General features: G+C 49.5%; 1 protein-coding gene across 6 annotated transcripts in view; it reads right to left on the minus strand.

Annotated features, from left to right (window-relative positions):
• Positions 1-19,599, minus strand: part of LOC127419564 (IQ motif and SEC7 domain-containing protein 1-like) — a 161,993-nt gene continuing 142,394 nt past the window's right edge. For all 6 annotated transcript variants that reach the window (XM_051661069.1, XM_051661070.1, XM_051661073.1 and 3 more), the window contains one exon: positions 1-3,609. In XM_051661069.1, the coding sequence (XP_051517029.1) occupies positions 3,596-3,609 (14 nt within the window). In that variant the 3' untranslated portion in view covers positions 1-3,595. The remainder of the gene's footprint in view (positions 3,610-19,599) is intronic.

Below are 19,599 nucleotides of genomic sequence, written 5' to 3' on the forward strand. Positions count from 1 at the left end.
GATGCACTGTATTCTTTTTATTTTGTGTTCTGAGCATCATCACAGTTGAGGTTTTACATTGACTGTACACTAACATAGAGATAACCATTACAAACAAAACAAAACCACAAATTAAAGCATTCGCTTGTCTACAATGTCCAAATAAAAGAATTCCCTTCAAAATCCTTTCATTTCGCTGAACATTTTATTGACAGATTGAAATAGCAGCATGTGAGTAGACAAAAAAACAGTCCATTTCAGTGATACACAGTAAAACAGATGCAAACACAACTCTCATTTGAACATATAATGCAGTCAGTACACTATAAACACTATACTGTACACAATGATCTCCACACTTGCTCCTCTAATAGATTTATTACTGCTCAGATGTGTCTTTACAAGCCCTCTTTACTCGATTAGTTGCTGTTTTATTTCATCTTTGAAATGCATGAGAAGAATATTGTGCATGCAGCACTGTAGTAACACACGAGGCAATAAAGAACCACAACATCAGCTCGACCACTTGTAACACAGCTAAAGAGAGAATCAAATAGACTACAGGCTGTGTTGCACAGGTCACAGTGAGAAAACATGAACGATGATACATTGAAATCTTCAGTGCATTGTTGGTGTATCAATGTCAAACCAAATATAATAATAATATCTGCTTAAGTTTTTAAAATTTTATGCAGAGTAAATAAAAAAATGAAAATTTTATTTTGGGGGTAATGTTAAAAGAAAAGCGCTTTTAAATTTTTTCCTCAACGTGAAATACATTAAAACCCATTTTACTTCTGCAATGCGATGTATTTCCAAGTGAAACTGTAACATTAAAGGAGAAAAAATGTGGCCCAGTGCTTTGGTTTGAGGTACATGTGCACTCTGAGCAAAGAAACTTTCATACTGAAAAGACCTTGATTGAATGCTATTGTTCTTATATTTACTCCTCTTTAAAATGATCATTTCCATCTGCCACATTTCACCAAGAAAATCTAATAATAGATATACATCCCTCTAAACATACACATACTTGCATAATATGGCAGAAAATTCACCTGAAACTCTGAAAAGACGATAAACGGTCTTCTGGTTAATGAAAGACAAAAATAAGTGTGTGTGTGTTTTTTAAAGTACTCTTTACATGATTGCACTTAATTGCCATGGTAACACTGGTTTATTTCCACTAATAAATAAACACCAATAACATCAATAACAGATCACAGTTAAAGACTAGTCGATCACTTTGACATTCCATTCAATGTAAAAATGCTGGTCCAATGACAATCCAAATGCCACTCTGATGAGAGAAGAAGAATAATGATGTTTGAGCCATCATGACAAACATATTTTACTCATAAAGAAACAAAATAATCCTTAATACCTAGAAAAATAATTCAGTCACTGGCCCTCAGAGGTCCTGTGCATAACTCTAAAGGAAGAGACTAGAGTATAAAAAAATGCAAAATGAGTTCATCCAAGAGTGTAGATTTGTCTTGTGTGTGTAGGGGTAGGGGTGGGGGGGGGGGGTGGGGGCGTGGGGTCATGTTTCCTTTGATCATGGTATAAATATTGGGGGGTGGTGGGGGGGGTTTGTACTGGAATCTACACCCCTGAGTTCATCATTTTCATTGAAAAAGAAAAAGTTCTTTTTCAAGAAAAAGTTCTAACCCCAGTTAAAGGCATGCAAATATATTTTTAACCTCTTCTTAAATCCTTCACATAGGTCCTCCCTGGTTTATCGATATGTAGTCATACACTTCATTATGACCTTACGCTGTACATTTTAATCCCCTCATATCAGATCACAACGCAAGGTTTCTAGTAACATTCTTCTTTAAATATGACCATGACTCAAACTGGACCCAAATATTGTTCTTAAAAAATTCAGAATACATTTGAACAGTATTCTATAACATTGCTTTTTGTTTACAATAGCTTCAATTGCACTACTGTACTACACACTAATGAGTTAATATGACATGGTCATTGGCACATTAAATAATGATTGCTAAAACATATATACGTATCTGTCATCCACTATAAATATACAGCATTAGAATATCTACTCTCTGCTAGTGTTGATGTCAGTCTCAAAAATACAATGCCCTAACACAAGCAAACAAACTATAAAGTATATTTTATTAACAAATATAACCTCTGTAGGGGTGAATCTTACAAAACCTGTCAATGACATGTTCGGGTCTAATTTCATCCCAAAATAGAAAAACAAAAACAAAGAAAATAACAAATAATATCATAAATAAACTGAAATATATGAAAAAAAATATTTTAGGACCATTAAGACTTTTTGCATTTTGGGGTGATTCTGATGAAACCTGTCCGAAAAGAAAAAAAAAGGAAATAAAAAAGGAAATTATATTTTTTGCACGAAGAAAATGAAGCCTACATTTAGGACCATCAAGATTGTTTTTGCATTGTGACATTATTTATTTTTAAATACTTTACTGTCAAGTCTTAAAGGAAAAGCAGCATGAAAACCAAGTGTGTCTGACTGAGAGTCAGAATGAGGGTGGAAAATGATCATGTTTTACAAATATATAACACTGTTTTTTGTGCAAAAAAACTTTACTAATATTATAAGTGAACCTCAAGGAGCATATTAAAATAATAAAAAGGCATGTCATGACCCCTTCAATGGCCCTAAAAATAGGCTTTGTGTTCTATATGCAAAATTACATTTATTATTAGTTTCTTTTCATTTTGAAGTAAAATAGAACCAGGACATTTTACCAGGACAGGACAATGAGAATCACCCTTTGACATTATATTCATGAGAATTAAGCACATCCCTCCAACCCCCATAAAAAGGATATATTATTTACATCTTACAGTTTAACATGTTATATACATTTTACATATATATGTAATTGTAGTATTTTTTGTGCTGCCTTTTATTTATGCTGATTTAAATAAATCATTGTATTGCATTACAAAACATTGTAATACAGTAAAAATGACTTTATTACAGTAATAAGAAACATTACTTTGTGTTATGGTAATGGGAATTTGGGTATTCATTCTGCTCAATATTCATGAAAATAATGTCACAATGCAAAAATCTAAATAAAAATAAATAAACGTCTTTCATTGTCTTTTGAAACTGGGGTGAAATATGAGCCGGATTTGTTTTTGTGAATTTCACCTGTCGGCAGAATATGAAAAGTGTCCTAAATGAATCACAGATGTAGATTGTGCAGATATGTCACTCCTCTCGCCCGCTGGGCTTTGGCTGCGGAGTTGATGAGTTTTGCCCGTCTCCATTCACACCAGCGTGCTGATGGCGCAGTGTTTGTGTGTGTGTGAGTGCCTGAAAAGAGGTGGCCCGTGTTGCCCGCGTGCTGGCAGCTGGTGCCTGTACGGTGGAGGGTGACATCTCTGTGAGTGGCGGGTGTGAGACTGGGCGGTGTGGTGCAGGTTAAACAGGTGTGGCGTGTGGCAGATGAGGGTAGGGTGACCAAGGTGGGGTGGAAGGAGCCTGACCCGCCTGCTGCCGAACAGTGACCCAAGGAGAGAGGAGGCGTTTGGACAGCTGTGACTGTCAGGAAGAGGGTGATCCCAGGAGGATGGGGGTCTCCGGCACAGAGGAGGACTGCTAGTGATGGAGCCCTGTGAACAGAAAGAGAGAGAGACCACCAAACATCAACAAACATGGACTAACTCTAAGGAAAACTGCAATGAAAATTGAAGTTCTGTAATTTTTTTAGGCTACTCGAACTGTTCTTTATTCTGTGGAACACAAAAGTAAAAAAAATCTTAAAGATTTTTCCATATAATGAAAGCTCCAAAAAAGGATAACCCCCCCTAAAAAAACAGCACAAAACCACAGTAAAAATAATCGATAGGACTGACAGCGCAGGTTTGAAGTTATGTCATTTAGTAATGAGACACAAAACAACCAATGCGGTTTGATGCTATTGATGTTCAACCTGCGCCGTAGTCGCCATATTTGATTTGAGTGTACTCAGTTTATCAATGATTTGATTTGAGAGTGAAAAACCACTTAAATTTCAGTCTGTTGATCACACAAAGTGATCAAATGGCTTCAGAAGACTTGGAATGTAGTGCACGTCACATCTGCACCTTTCATTGTGGTTTTATGGTGTGTGTGTTTTTCAAGCATCATATTTTAAGACTGAAAGCCTGGAGTCACTGTATACTTATTTTATTTGGAAAAAAAGCCATATAAGACTTTAAGATTAAAGGCACTGTAATCTCTACCCGTGCAGGAAAACGCAGTCTGTAAAAGTGTGAAAAAAAATACTGATATGACCGATTTGTTTGGGATTAAAAAATCTCAGGAAAGCTCTGGAACCTCCCCATAAAAACGAATCCTGCCAACTAGATGAGTTTGAACTAGAGGGTAAATTTTTTATAGTCAACGCCGATATTGATATCTAGAGAGCTGGATGGTGATGGCCAGTGCCCATCATAATGACAATATACTGTGTATATAACATAATGAACACAAAATTGCTGAATTTAAACAAACAATTATTGTAACATTTTTACTCAAAATTCACTACAAAATATTTGAAAACACAAAATGTGCACTGCCCATTAACAAGACCGTTGCTTGTAAATATATTGTGTCACTACTGTAAATACTTGACTTGCATTTAGAGAGATCAATAGAGTACATCAGTTAGTGCTCACTCTTTCAGTAGCCTGAGAAGCATTTTTCCCATTCATTTTCAATGAAGAGTTTTGAGCTTTGAACCGAGTCAACCAATTGAATGAAGATCAGTGTTGGGGAGTAGCTAACTACATGTAGCGACGCTACTAACTTAACTAGCTTGACAATAGCTCAGCTGCTTTTAAAACAGAGTAGCTTTTCCAGTGGCGAACTATGTTTTCCAGCAAGTAGCGGTGTAGCGTGACCAAACGCTACATCACGTTGGTCAGATTATAACTAATAGCCTTCCTTATTGCGTAGAAGCCAAACTTTTACAGGCAAAATTTCAGACGATCTGGCAGCATATTTCTGTCTGCTGATCAGAATCAGGCAGTGTCGTCTTCTTCTTTTGTAATGGCAGATCACAAACAAAAATAGTGAATTACCACCATCTACTGAGAGCTTATTACAGCTCACTTGGATAAGAAGAGATTGTCTGACGGTTAATAAAAGAACACCATTTTATTCTTCTATGAAACAAAGAATGTTTCAGACACTTTGTTCTTAATAGATCACACAACAGCATATTTACCTTTACTATTTTAAATCAAATAATTCAAAAAGTTATTATTGCCTTTTGAGGGATTTTGTTTCTGTTCTAAATATGTTTATTTCGCTTCTCATCATCTGTACGTTATTGGGAGCAGCGAGTGAATTATTATTATAATATTTATAAATATACAGTATATATTATTATAATAATTACTATTATGCAGAACTATTTGATTTCTCCATTTCTTAGCATTTAATTAACTATTATTTTCATGTAAAATAAATAAAATAATTGGTAAAAGAAATCATTTATGGCATGTATTATTACGCAACAATCTAGGATGACCATCCGTCCACTTTTTTTTGGACCTGAACAAAGCGAACAAATATTTGTAGAGCAACCTCTGTATGTGACCTGTAAAGCTGGCACTTGCATGTCAATATTCACATATTATCCACACTAAATATTATGTGACAAGAACAAAAAAATGCTTTGATAGTGGTTTGATAGTAACATAAAAAAAGTATTGCCTCATTAAGCAGCTTCAATGTAGCTAGCTACTTTTTGATTGTAACTTGTAGTGTAGCTAACTACTTTTTCAAAAGAGTAGCTTTACTGTAGCTTAACTACTTAAAATTATGAGTAGTTTGTAGCTTGTCAAAATACAGTTTCAAAGTAGCTTCCCCAACACTGATGAAGATTGATCACACCATTATACAATTTGATTTGAAACAACAGTGTTTGGGGGGGAAAAGTAATTTTTTCACCCTCTTAGGGGAAAGAACTAGGGTACAATAGGGCTAAAGGCACCCCTTAAGGAAATGTTGTTTTTTTCTGGTCACAAAATGTATCAACCAAAAGTTTTTATTTATTTTTACTGAATATTAATGGAGCAACATACACTATATTGCCAAAAGTATTCGCTCACCCATCCAAATAATTGAATTCAGGTGTTCCAATCACTTCCATGGCCACAGGTGTATAAAATGAAGCACCTAGGCATGCAGACTGCTTCTACAAACATTTGTGAAAGAATGGGCCGCTCTCAGGAGCTCAGTGAATTCCAGCGTGGTACTGTGATAGGATGCCACTTGTGCAACAAGTCCAGTCGTGAAATTTCCTCGCTACTAAATATTCCACAGTCAACTGTCAGTGGTATTATAACAAAGTAGAAGCGATTGGGAATGACAGCAACTCAGCCACGAAGTGGTAGGCCACGTAAAATGACAGAGCGGGGTCAGCGGATGCTGAGGCGCATAGTGCGCAGAGGTCACCAACTTTCTGCAGAGTCAATCGCTACAGACCTCCAAAGTTCATGTGACCTTCAGATTAGCTCAAGAACAGTGCGTAGAGAGCTTCATGGAATGGGTTTCCATGGCCGAGCAGCTGCATCCAAGCCATACATCAAGTGCAATGCAAAGCGTCGGATGCAGTGGTGTAAAGCACGCTGCCACTGGACTCTAGAGCAGTGGAGATGTGTTCTCTGGAGTGATGAATCATAATAATTGTATTTATTTATCACATGTTATACATTTGCACATATACAGTACAGTGAAATTCTTTTTTTTTTTCACATATCCCAGCTAAGCTGGGGTCAGAGTGCAGGGTCAGCCATGATACAGCGCCCCTGGAGCAGATAGGGTCAAGGGCCTTGCTCAAGGGCCCAACAGTGGCATCTTGGCAGCACTGGGGCTTGAACCCCTGACCTTCTGATCAGTAACCCAGAGCCTTAACCATTGAGCCACCACTGCCCCATGAATCACGCTTCTCCATCTGGCAATCTGATGGACGAGTCTGGGTTTGGCGGTTGCCAGGAGAACGGTACTTGTCTGACTGCATTGTGCCAACTGTGAAGTTTGGTGGAGGAGGGATTATGGTGTGGGGTTGTTTTTCAGGAGCTGGGCTTGGCCCCTTAGTTCCAGTGAAAGGAACTCTGAATGCTTCAGCATACCAAGAGATTTTGGACAATTCCATGCTCCCAACTTTGTGGGAACAGTTTGGGGATGGCCCCTTCCTGTTTTAAAAAAAACATGACTGCACACCAGTGCACAAAGCAAGGTCCATAAAGACATGGATGAGCGAGTTTGGTGTGGAAGAACTTGACTGGCCTGCACAGAGTCCTGACCTCAACCCGATAGAGCACTTTTGGGATGAATTTGAGCGAAGACTGTGAGCCAGGCCTTCTCGTCCAACATCAGTGTCTGACCTCACAAATGCACTTCTGGAAGAATGGTCAAAATTTCCCATAAACACACTCCTAAACCTTGTGGAAAGCCTTCCCAGAATAGTTGAAGCTGTTATAGCTGCAAAGGGTGGGCCAACGTCATATTAAACCCTATGGATTAAGAATGGGATGTCACTTAAGTTCATATGCGTCTAAAGGCAGGTGAGCGAATACTTTTGGCAATATAGTGTAAGTTGTGTGAAAAGAAATAATAACGGAAGGTTGTTTCAATTACAATTCAGTTTTTAAAAAAAGGTGGTGAGGGAGCCTTTTACCCCACACCTGGGGTAAAAGGCTCCCTCACTTGGGGTAAAAGGCCCCTAGGGGGTTTAAAGTGATTTTGTGTAGATACCGGGGCAATAGTTATAGAGCACAATTTGTCAACTAATGCAAATAATTTTGAGACAGCAAGATGCTTTTTTTGAGTAACATATTAAGATGATGCTTACTCAAAATAACCACTTCAGAACATCTTAAGTATTCTATAAACAAATTAATCTCTATTATGATCGAATGAGTCCGTGTGAGCCCACTTTGAACATTTTTCATAACAAATCAATTTGACCCACTTGTGTTTAATAGGGGTCTTTAACCCCTACAACAGGGGAGTTCCCTATCTGTCACTCACTCGACGTTGGTGTCGATGTAGTGACACTAGGGGTCACTCTTGGGAGCCCGAGACACCTCTGGTCTTTGATAAAAGGCCAATGAAAATTGGCGAGTGGTATTTGCATGCCACTCCCCCGAACATACGGGTATAAAAGGAGCTGGTATGCAACCACTCATTCAGATTTTCTCTTCGGAGCCGAACGGTCATGCTCATTGAGCTGAATACTACTGTTCATTCACCTGCTGGATCTGACGGCGCATTTCAGCGGCTTCTCCCTCCTCTGCACTGGTGCACTGCAGAGAACGCCCCTGGGCGCTTCGGCAGAAAAACTAGAGAGTATATTTTCTGAAAGAGCATTTTTCCCCTCTAAAAGAATATATATGTCTCTAAAAGAGCGCACACACGGAACGTCTTTTTAAAGACGCGTCTTTTTAAAGATGCTTTTCCGATTGTGTGTTATTCCTGGTTGTGCTCGTTATCTCTCGCCTTCTAACGGTCACGATCACTGTCTTTCGTGTCTGGGCACTGCTCACGCGGAGACAGCGTTCGTGGATGGTCACATTCTCATTGCGAGAATGTGTCCATGGCAACGTTGCGGTCGCGGCTCGCCTTCGTAAGGAAGCGAGCCACCCCAGAGGCTCCCGCCTCGGTCCTTTTACCCACGGGTTTGAGGCCAGCGCGGCTAGCACTGGGGGCGATTTGGGGACCCCAATGGGACCGCCTCCGCCGGGTATCCCCCCGCGGAACTCCCATCCCCCCGCACGCTCGTCTGCCCCGATCGGGCTTCCGGGTGAGTCCGCCGGCTCGTCTCACGGCGAGTTCGACCTCTTATTCGGAGCCCGCGAAAGTGATGAGCTCTCGAGCGCAGCATCGGAGAGCAGGCTCGTCCAGTCGGAAGCCTCGGCTGGGCTCCTCCCTTCGGGGTCGATCGCCCAGTCACAGGCTGACGCGGAGATGACGACATGCTTTCCCAGACAGCCGCGAGCGTCGGTTAGAGTGGATTTCACCGCTCTTCCCTGAACCCTCGCGGCTCTGTGATTGGTTCCTGGGCTCGCGGCGCCGCTCAAAGCCACGCCCCGCCCCAGTTCCTTTCTTCCCGGAAGTGCATGAAGAGCTGACAAGATCGCGGGAGGCACCTTTTTCTGCCCGGTCCCGATCTTTTCAGCTTCCCCGCTCTCACTACCCTCGATGGTGGGGCGGCCAAGGGTTATTCGGCAATCCCCCGGTGGATAAAGGCGCTCGCGGTGCACCTATGCCCGCAGAGCGCCGCCACCTGGCGTGGGTGCCCAAAGCCCCGTCCAAGGCCTGTAGGTTTACGTCGTCTCTGACGGTCGAAGCCTACGGCGCTGCTGGACAAGCCGCCTCCGCCCTGCACGCCATGGCTCTCCTGCAAGTCTGCCAAGGCGCTAAAGGAACTGCACGAGGGTAGTTCCGCCCCGGGATTGATGCAGGAACTGCGCTCGACGACCGACCTCGCTCTCCGAGCGACGGAGGTCACGGCACGGTCTCCCGGGCGGACGATGGCCACACTAGTGGTCCAGGAGCGCCACCTTTGGCTCAACCTGGTCAAGATGGGTGAGGCCAACAGGACACAATCCCTTGCTGCCCCCATTTTCCAGGCGGGCCTATTCGGCGACACTGTCGAGGACTTTGCCCAGCAGTTCTCGATGGTAGAGCAGTAGATGGGTGCTAGCCGGCTTGTCCTGCCCCGGCGTGGCTCAAGATCCCCCCATCTACTCATCGCCGAGGGCGTCCCCCTGCGTTGACTGCACCGGCTCCGCCGCAGCCCGCCCCTCCGGCCCGGCCCCGGCGTGGAGCCCACCGCAGGAAGCCGACGCCACCCGTCTCACAGCCGGCACCGAAGAACCCACGGAGGTCTTCGAAGCGCCCCTGAGACGGGCGACCCAGGGACAACGAAACCCGCTGCTCTGGAGCTGGTAAGCAGATCTCCTTTTTGTTACCTTTTGCATTTAATTGCGCTGCATGCCCAAGTGGCTGCAGTACTCAAGAGCTCCGCAAGAGTGGTTTCCTTGTTCCCTGGGTCACATATTCGGTGTGTACGGCTGGCATCACGACCACCGTCCACCACTCCATTTGGCAGGTTGGCACTCCAGCAGCGGTCTCCCGCCCTGAGCGCCCAGCTGTGGCACAAATCTGCCCCCGATGTGACAGTCTCCACGGGTCATGAGGACAGGCCTCTTCCTCCCCCGTCCCAGGCTGTTCCGGGGGTGGTCACAAGGAGCCAGGTAAGTGCTTCGATGTCCTCTGACTCAGCACGGCCACGATGGGGTGTGGCACCTCAGGCTCCGCCCCGCCGCGAGGCCCCACCCGCCGGTACTTCCGATGACGTTGTCCCTTTGGTCCCCTTTGCGCGGAACTCGGGTGCATGGCTTGCGCTTTCCAGTCCGTCGCGAGGGCTGGTCCGGACCGTCCGACTCGGCTGCACGATTCACTTCGCTGGGCATCCGCCCAGGTCCAGCGGTGTCCACTTCACCTTGGTGAAAGATGGAAACGCTGCTACCTTGCGCGGAGATCGCTACCCTCCTACGGAAGGACGCGATAGAACCTGTCCCTCCAGCCGAGATGAAGAGGGGGTTTTACAGCCCCTACTTCATTGTACCGAAAAAAGGCGGTGGGTTGCGGCCAATCTTGGACCTGCGAGTACTGAACCGGGCCTTACACAGACTCCCGTTCAAGATGCTGACGCAAAGACGCATTCTAGCGAGCGTCCGGCATCAAGATTGGTTCGCGGCGGTAGACCCGAAGGATGCGTACTTTCACGTCTCGATCCTTCCTCGACACAGACCCTTCCTGCGGTTTGCGTTTGAGGGTCAGGCGTATCGGTACAAGTCCTCCCTTTCGGCCTGTCCCTGTCTCCTCGCGTCTTTACGAAGATCGCAGAGGCTGCCCTTGCCCCGTTAAGGGAGGTGGGCATTCGCATTCTCAACTATCTCGACGACTGGCTAATCCTAGCTCACTCTCGAGACGGGTTATGCGCACACAGGGACCTGGTGCTCTCACACCTCAGCCGACTAGGGCTTCGGGTCAGCTGGGAAAAGAGCAAGCTCCTCCCGGTTCAGAGCATCTCTTTTCTCGGTTTGGAGTTGGACTCAGTCTCCTTGACGGCGCACCTTATGAACGAGCACGCCCAGTCGGTGCTGGCCTGTTTGAAGGCGTTCAAACAGAAAACAGCGGTTCCACTGAAACATTTTCAGAGGCTCCTGGGGCATATGGCGTCCTCGGCGGTGGCCACCCCGCTCGGGTTGATGCATATGAGGCCGCTTCAGCACTGGCTCCAGACTCGAGTCCCGAGACGGGCATGGCGCCACGGGACACACCGCGTGGCCATTACACCGGTCTGTCACTGTCTTTTCAGCCCTTGGACCGACCTCTCGTTTCTACGAGCAGGTGTTCCTCTAGAACTGGTCTCCAGGCGCATCGTGGTCACGACAGACGCCTCCAAGACGGGCTGGGGCGCTGTTTGCAACGGGCACGCAGCCACCGGCCTCTGGACGGGTCCGCGGCTGCGTTGGCACATCAATTGCCTCGAGTTACTGGCAATTCTGCTCGCCCTGCGGAGGTTCCGGCCGTTGATCCAGGGCAAGCACGTGCTAGTTCAGACAGACAGCACGGCAGCGGTAGCATATGTCAACCGCCAAGGCAGTCTGCGCTCCCGCTGTATGTCACAACTCGCCCGCCGTCTCCTCCTCCGGAGTCAGCAGCACCTCAAGTCGCTGCGAGCCACTCATATCCCGGGCAACCTCAACGTTACAGCGGACGCGCTGTCACGGCAGGTTCCCCGCAGGGGAGAGTGGAGACTCCACCTTCAGGTGGTCCAGCTGATTTGGAGTCGATTCAGTCAGGCACAGGTGCACCTGTTCGCCTCCCAAGAATCCTCCCACTGCCCGCTCTGGTACGCCCTCACGAGGCCTTCCTCGGCATAGACGCGCTGGCACAGCTGGTCCCCTGGCATTCGCAAATATGCGTTTTCCCCAGTGAGCCTGCTCGCACAGACCCTGTGCAAGGTCAGGGAGGACGAGGAGAAGGTCGTCCTGGTAAGCACCCTACTGGCCCGCCCAGACGTGCTGCTCGGACCTCACGCTCCTCGTGACAGCTCCCCCCGGGCAAATTCCCCTGAGAAAGGCCCTTCTTTCTCAGGGAAGGGGCACCATTCGGCACCCGCGCCCAGACCTCTGGAATCTCCATGTCTGGCCCCTGGACGGGACGCGGAAGACCTAAGCCGTCTCCCACCTGCGGTGGTAGACACATTCACTCAGGCTAGGGCTCCCTCTACGAGGCGCCTGTATGCCTTTAAGTGGTGTCTGTTCGCTAAGTGGTGTTCTTCCCATCAGGAAGACCCCCAGAGGTGCGCAGTCAGATCAGTGCTTTCCTTCCTGCAAGAGAGGTTGGAAGGGAGGCTGTCCCCTTCCACCTTGAAGGTGTACGTTGCTGCCATAGCAGCACGCCATGACGCAGTCGACGGTGAGTCCTTAGGGAAGCATGATCTGATCATCAGGTTCCTAAGAGGCGCCAGGAGGCTGAATCCCTCCAGGCCACGCCTTGTTCCCTCATCGGACCTCTGTAGTTTTTCAGGGTCTACAGAGAGCCCCCTTTGAGTTTTGCAGTCAGCCGGGCTTAAGGCACTCTCCTTGAAGACTGCCCTCCTGACTGCGCTCACTTCCATCAAGAGGGTAGGTGACCTGCAAGCGTTCTCTGTCAGCGAAATGTGCCTGGAGTTCGGTCCGGGCTATTCTCACGTGATCCTGAGACCCCCGACCGGGCTATGTGCCCAAGGTTCCCACCACTCCTTTTAGAGACCAGGTGGTGAACCTGCAAGCGCTGCCCCAGGAGGAGGCAGACCCAGCCCTGGCGTTGCTGTGTCCGGTGCGCGCTTTGCGCATCTATTTGGATCGCACGCAGAGCTTTAGACTCTCTGAGCAGCTCTTTGTCTGCTTCGGTGCACAGCGGAAAGGAAGTGCTGTCTCCAAGCAGAGGATCGCCCACTGGCTCATTGACGCCATAACTATGGCATGTCTCGCCCAAAACATGCCGCCCCCGGTAGGGCTACGAGCCCATTCTACTCGTGGTGTAGCGGCTTCTTGGGCCCTGGCCAGAGGTGCCTCTCTAACAGACATTGCAGAGCAGCGGGCTGGGCAACACCCAACACCTTTGCAAGGTTTTACAACCTCCGGGTGGAACCGGTTTCGTCCCAGGTAGTGGCACGCAACACAAGCGGATAAGCCCGGGATAGCCGGCCGGGTGTATCGCTTGCACATAGCGCCTTCCACCTCCTTTTGAGCTGAAGATGTGCGCTGTTAATTCCCAGTAGTGTTCACAAAGGTTGTTCCCTGGTTGACTTCCTCCGAGCCCTGTGGCAGTCGAGTTTTCGGAGAGACTCGCTGCCGGCCCAGTACACGCGCTAAGAGCCCGGTTCTGGGGTAGGTGCTCCGCATGTGGCGGTTCCCTGTAAGGCTAACCCCATGCGATCTATATCTTCCGCTAGTTCGTTTCCCTACTGGCAAACTGCGTCTTCCTTGGGCAGAGCCCCTCAGTCTCCATGTTGTAGTAACTCCTCCCCCATTGGGTAGGATCTACCTTGAAGGCTCTCCACATGGTTGGAAAGACCATGTGATGTATTCTTCCACTTAAATATCCCCCCCTCTCTTGGGGCGAGGTGTGGTCTCCGCGGTGTCCTCCCCTTGGGAGGGACACCCCCCGACTAGACCTGGCGGCCCAGTCGGATAATCCCCCTTCTTTTTTAGGGAGTGGAAAAAGAGAAGGGGAAAGAGGCCATGACTGGGTTAAGCCTGTCTCTATCTCTGGGTAGTCGACTTGTCCCCAAAAAGGGCCGTTCGACACTCATAACTGTGTTGGGGGAGGTTACGTGTCGACCTGGTGTGCTGGCTATGAGGCACACAGCAAGTCTGCCCACCACACACCGCCAGTTCACGTAACACAGTTCAGCCTTGTGGCGTTTTGTATAGGGACCCCTAGTGTCACTACATCGACACCAACGTCGAGTGAGTGACAGATAGGGAACGTCATGGTTACTGGTGTAACCTCCGTTCCCTGATGGAGGGAACGAGACGTTGGTCCCTCCTGCCACAACGCTGAACTACCCGCTGAAATGGCCGGACCTTATATCGGCTCCTCAGCGTAAAACCTGAATGAGTGGTTGCATACCAGCTCCTTTTATACCCGTATGTTCGGGGGAGTGGCATGCAAATACCACTCGCCAATTTTCATTGGCCTTTTATCAAAGACCAGAGGTGTCTCGGGCTCCCAAGAGTGACCCCTAGTGTCACTACATCGACACCAACGTCTCGTTCCCTCCATCAGGGAACGGAGGTTACACCAGTAACCATGATGTTTTTTTCTCCAAATACTCTCCTTTCACTTATTGGACAGTTATTGAAAATTTTTTGATTTAATGACCTAAACAAAAGTGAAAATGACAAGTATTTTGTCTCAAAAGAAATGTGTTCATTTCAGGGATTTTCATTAGCTACATAAATTTACAACAATTTAAAAAATATTAAATATTAGATAAAACTGCCTCAAAATCAATCTTTAGACTTTACACACAAAGATCTCATGGAACAGGGAAATTTTCCAGTGTATAGTGTCAGACTTTACAAAGGGAAAGTTAGGAAAGTGCTGCGGTAGATTTGGTTACTATTTAGTGTTTTGGGAGAAAATAAAATCAATAGAGCCTTTTACCCCGTGGAGTAAAATTTCTCTAAAAGAGCGGCACACACGGAACGTCTTTTTAAAGACGCATCTTTTTAAAGATGCCTTTCCGTTTGTGTGTTATTCCTGGTGCGGTCGTTATCTCTCGCCTTCTGACGGTCACAATCGCTCTCTTTCGTGTCTGGGCGCTGCCCACATGGAGACAGCATTCGTGGATGGGTCATGTACTCATTGCGAGAACATGTCCATGGCAACGATGCGGTCACGGCTTGCCTTTGTAAGAAAGCAAGCCACCCCAGCGCTCCCCGCCCCGGTCTACCCACGGGTATGAGGCCAGCGCGGCTAGCACTGGGGGAGATTTGGGGAACCCAATGGGACTACCTCCGCCGGGTATCCCCCCATGGACCTCCCATTTCCCAGCATGCTCGTCTGCCCCGATCGGGCTTCCGGATGAGTCTGCCGGCTTGTTTCACGGCGAGTTCGACCTCTTATTCGGAGCCCGTGAAGGTGATGAGCTCTCGAGCGCAGCATCAGAGAGCGGGCTCGTCCAGTCAGATGCGGAAGCCTCAGCTGGGCTCCCCCCCTCGGGTGCAGTCGCCCAGTCACAGGCTGACGCAGAGATGACGGACATGCTTTCCCGGGCAGCCACTAGCGTCGGGCTAGAGTGGAACCCTCCGCTCTCCCCCGAACCCTCACGGCTCGATGATTGGTTCCTGGGATTGCGGCACCACTCACAGCCACGCCCCGCCCCAGTTCCTTTCTTCCCGGAAGTGCACGAGGAGCTGACAAGGTCATGGGAGGCACCTTTTACTGCCCAGTCCCAATCTTTCAGCTCCCTGCCCTCACTACCCTCGATGGTGGGGCGGCCAAGGGCTATTCGGCGATCCCCCCGGTGGATAAGGCGCTCGTGGTGCACCTATGCCTGCAGAGCACCGCCACCTGGTGCGGGCGCCCAAAGGTCCCGTCCAAGGCCTGTAGGTTTACTTCATCCCTGATGGCCAAAGCCTATGGTGCCGCTGGACAAGCCGCCTCTGCCCTGCACGCCATGGTTCTCCTGCAAGTCCACCAAGCCAAGGCGCTAAAGGAACTGCATGAGGGTAGTTCCACCCCGGGATTGATGCAGGAGCTGCGCTCGGCGACCGACCTCGCTCTCCGGGTGACGAAGGTCACGGCGCGATGTCCACCTTGGTGGTCTAGGAGCGCCACCTTTGGCTCAACCTGGTCTAGATGGGAGAGGCCAACAAGGCACGGTTCCTTGGTGCCCCCATTTCCCAGGTTGGCCTGTTCGGTGACACCGTTGAGGACTTTGCCCAGCAGTTCATGGCTGTGAAGCAGCAGATGGAAGCTATCCGGCACATCCTGCCCCGGCACGGCTCAAGTTCCCGCACCCCGTCTGCCTGCCCCTGAGGCCCAGCCCCGGCATGGAGCCCACCGCAGGAAGCAGACGCCACCTGTCTCAGCCGACCGCCAAGAACCCGCAAAAGGCTTCGAAGCACCCCTGAGACGGGCGACCCAGGGACGACGAAACCCGCTGCTCTGGAGCTGGTAAGCAGACCACTCCATCCCCCGGTGGAGGACCGGGAGGAGAATCTTTTGTTACCTTTTCATTTAATTTAAGTGGCTGCGGTACCCAAGAGTTCAGCAAAAGAGTGGTTTCCTTGTTCCCTGGGTCACATACCCAGTACACACGGCCGTCATCACAACCACCGTCCACCATTCCATTTTGGCAGGTTTGGCGCTCCAGCGGTGGTATCCCTGCCCCTGCGCGCCCAGCTATGGCACAAATCCACCCCCGATGTGACGGTCTCCACGGGTCACGAGGACAGGCCTCTTTCTCCCCGTCCCAGGCTGTTCCGGTGGTGGTCACAAGGAGCCAGGTAAGTGCTTCGATGTCCCTGAACTCAGCACGGCCACGACATGGCGTGGCACCTCCGACGAGATTGTCCCCTTGGTCCCCCTCACCCGGAGCTTGGACGTGTGGCTTGTGCTTTCCAACCCGTCGCAATGGCTGGTCTGGACCGTCCAACTCGGCTACACGATTCAGTTCGCCAGGCGTCCGCCCAGGTTCAGCGGCGTCCACTTCACCTCGGTGAAGGGAGAGAACGCCGCTACCTTGCACACGGAAATCGCTACCCTCCTACAGAAGGGTGCGATAGAGCCTGTCCCTCCAGCTGAGATGAAGAAGGGGTTTTACAGCCCCTACTTCATTATACCGAAGAAAGGCGGTGGGTTGCAGCCAATCTTGGACCTGCGAGTACTGAACCAGGCTTTACACAGACTCCCGTTCAAGATGCTGACGCAGAAACGCATTCTAGCGAGCGTCCGGCATCAAGATTGGTTCGCGGCGGTAGACCTGAAGGATGCGTACTTCCACGTCTCGATTCTACCTCGACACAGACCCTTCCTGCGGTTTGCATTTGAGGGTCGGGCGTATTAGTACAAGGTCCTCCCTTTCGGCCTGTCCTTGTCACCTCGCGTCTTCACGAAGGTCGCAGAGGCAGCCCTTGCCCCGTTAAGGGAAATGGGCATTTGCATCCTCAACTATCTTGACGATTGTGTTGTGTGCACACAGGGACCTGGTGCTCTCGCACCTCAGCCAACTAGGGCTTCGGGTCAACTGGGGAAAGAGCAAGCTCCTCCAGGTTCAGAGCATCTCTTTTCTCGGCATGGAGTTGGACTCAGTCTTGATGACGGCGTGCCTCACGAACGAGTGCGCACAGTCGGTGCTGACCTGTTTGAAGGCGTTCAGACAGAAGACAGCGGTTCCACTGAAACTATTTCAGAGGCTCCTGGGGCATATGGCATCCTCGGCGGTGGCCACTCCGCTCGGGTTGATGCATATGATACTGCTTCAGCACTGGCTCCAAACTCGAGTACCAGGATGGGCGTGGCACCACAGGACACATCGCGTGGCCATCACGCCGGTCTGTCGCCGCCTCTTCAGCCCTTGGACCGACCTCACATTTCTAAGGGCAGGCGTTCCCCTAGAGCAGGTCTCCAGGTGAGTCGTGGTTACGACAGACACCTCCAAAACGCCTCCAAAAATTGCTGTATGCAATGGGCATGCTGCCGCCGGCTCCTGGATGGGCCCATGGCTATGTTGGCACATCAACTGCCTCGAGTTGTTGGCAATTCTGCTCGCCCTGCGGAGGTTTTGGCCGTTGATCCAGGGCAAGCATGTGTTAGTTCGGACAGATGTCAAGGCGGTTTACGCTTCTGTTGTATGTCACAACTTGCCCACCGTCTCCTCCTCTGGATTCAGCAGCACCTCAAGTCGCTGCGAGCCACTCACATCACGGGCAACCTCAACACTGCAGCGGACAAGCTGTCACGATAGGTTACCCTCAGAGGAGAGTGGAGACTCCACCTGCAGGTGGCCCAGCTGATTTGGAGTCGATTCGGGCAGGCAGAGGTAGACCTGTTCGCTTCCCAAGAATCCTCACCCTGCCCGCTCTGGTATGCCCTGACCGAGGCACCCCTCGCTATAGACGCGCTGGCACACAGCTGGCCCCCTGGACTACGCAAATATGTGTTTCCCCCAGTGAGCCTACCTGCACAGACCCTGTGCAAGGTCAGGGAGGACGAGGAGCAGGTCGTCCTGGTAGCACCCTACTGGCCCACCTAGACATGGTTCTTGGACCTCACGCTCCTCGCGACAGCCCCCCCCCCCAGTGAATTTCCCTGAGGAAGGACCTTCTTTCTCAGGGGCACCATCTGGCACCCGCGACCAGACCTCTGGAATCTCCATGTCTGGCCCCTGGACGGGAAGTGGAAGACTTGAGTGACCTACCACCCGCAGTGGTAGACACGATCACTCAGGCTAGGGCCCCCTCTACGAGGCGCCTGTATGCCTTGAAGTGGTGTCTGTTCGCTAAGTGGTGTTCTTCCCGACGCGAAGACCCCCAGAGATACGCAGTTGGATCGGTGCTTTCCTTCCTGCTGGAGAGGTTGGAAGGGCGGCTGTCCCCCTCAACCTTGAAGGTGTATGTAGCTGCTATAGCGGCACACCATGACACAGTGGACGGTAAGTCCATAGGGAAGCACGACCTGATCATCCGGTTCCTGAGAGGTGCCAGGAGGCTGAATCCCTTCAGACCTCACCTCATTCCCTCATGAGACCTCTCTGTTGTTCTTCAGGGTCTACAGGGAGCCCCCTTTGAGCCCCTGCAGTCAGCTGAGCTTAAGGCACTCTCTTTGAAGACTGCCCTCCTGACTGCGCTCACTTCTATAAAGAGGGTAGGAGACCTGTAAGCATTCTCTGTCAGCGAAACGTGCCTGAAATTTGGTCCAGGCTACTCTCACGTGATCCTGAGACCCGGCTATATGCCCAAGGTTCCCAAGACCCCTTTTAGGGATCAGGTGGTGAACCTGCAAGCGCTGCCCCAGGAGGAGGCAGACCCAGCCCTGACATTGCTGTGTCCAGTGCATGCTTTACGCATCTATTTGGATCACACGCAGAGCTTTAGAATCTCTGAGCAGCTCTTTGTCTGCTTTGGTGGACAGCGAAAATGAAGTGCTGTCTCCAAGCAGAGGATCGCCCACTGGCTCATTGACGCCATAACAATGGCATAGAACGCCCAGGACGTGCCGTCCCCGGCAGGGCTACAAGCCCATTCTACCAAGAGTGTGGCGGCCTCCTGGGACTTGACCAGTGGCGCCCCTCTAACAGATATTTGCAGAGCAGTGGGCTGGGCAACACCAACACCTTTGCAAGGTTCTACAATTTCCAGGTGGAACCGGTTTCATCCCGTGTAGTGGCAGTCACAAGCAGGTAAGTTTGGGACAGCTGGCCGGGTGTATCACTTCCGCATAGTGCCTTTCACCTCCCCTGAGCTGAAGATGTGCGCTGTTGACTCCCAGTAGTGTTCATAAACTGTGTTCCCTGGATGATTTCCTCCAAGCCCTGT

This window comes from Myxocyprinus asiaticus, chromosome 28 (genome assembly GCF_019703515.2).
Source record: "Myxocyprinus asiaticus isolate MX2 ecotype Aquarium Trade chromosome 28, UBuf_Myxa_2, whole genome shotgun sequence".
NCBI lineage: Eukaryota > Metazoa > Chordata > Actinopteri > Cypriniformes > Catostomidae > Myxocyprinus > Myxocyprinus asiaticus.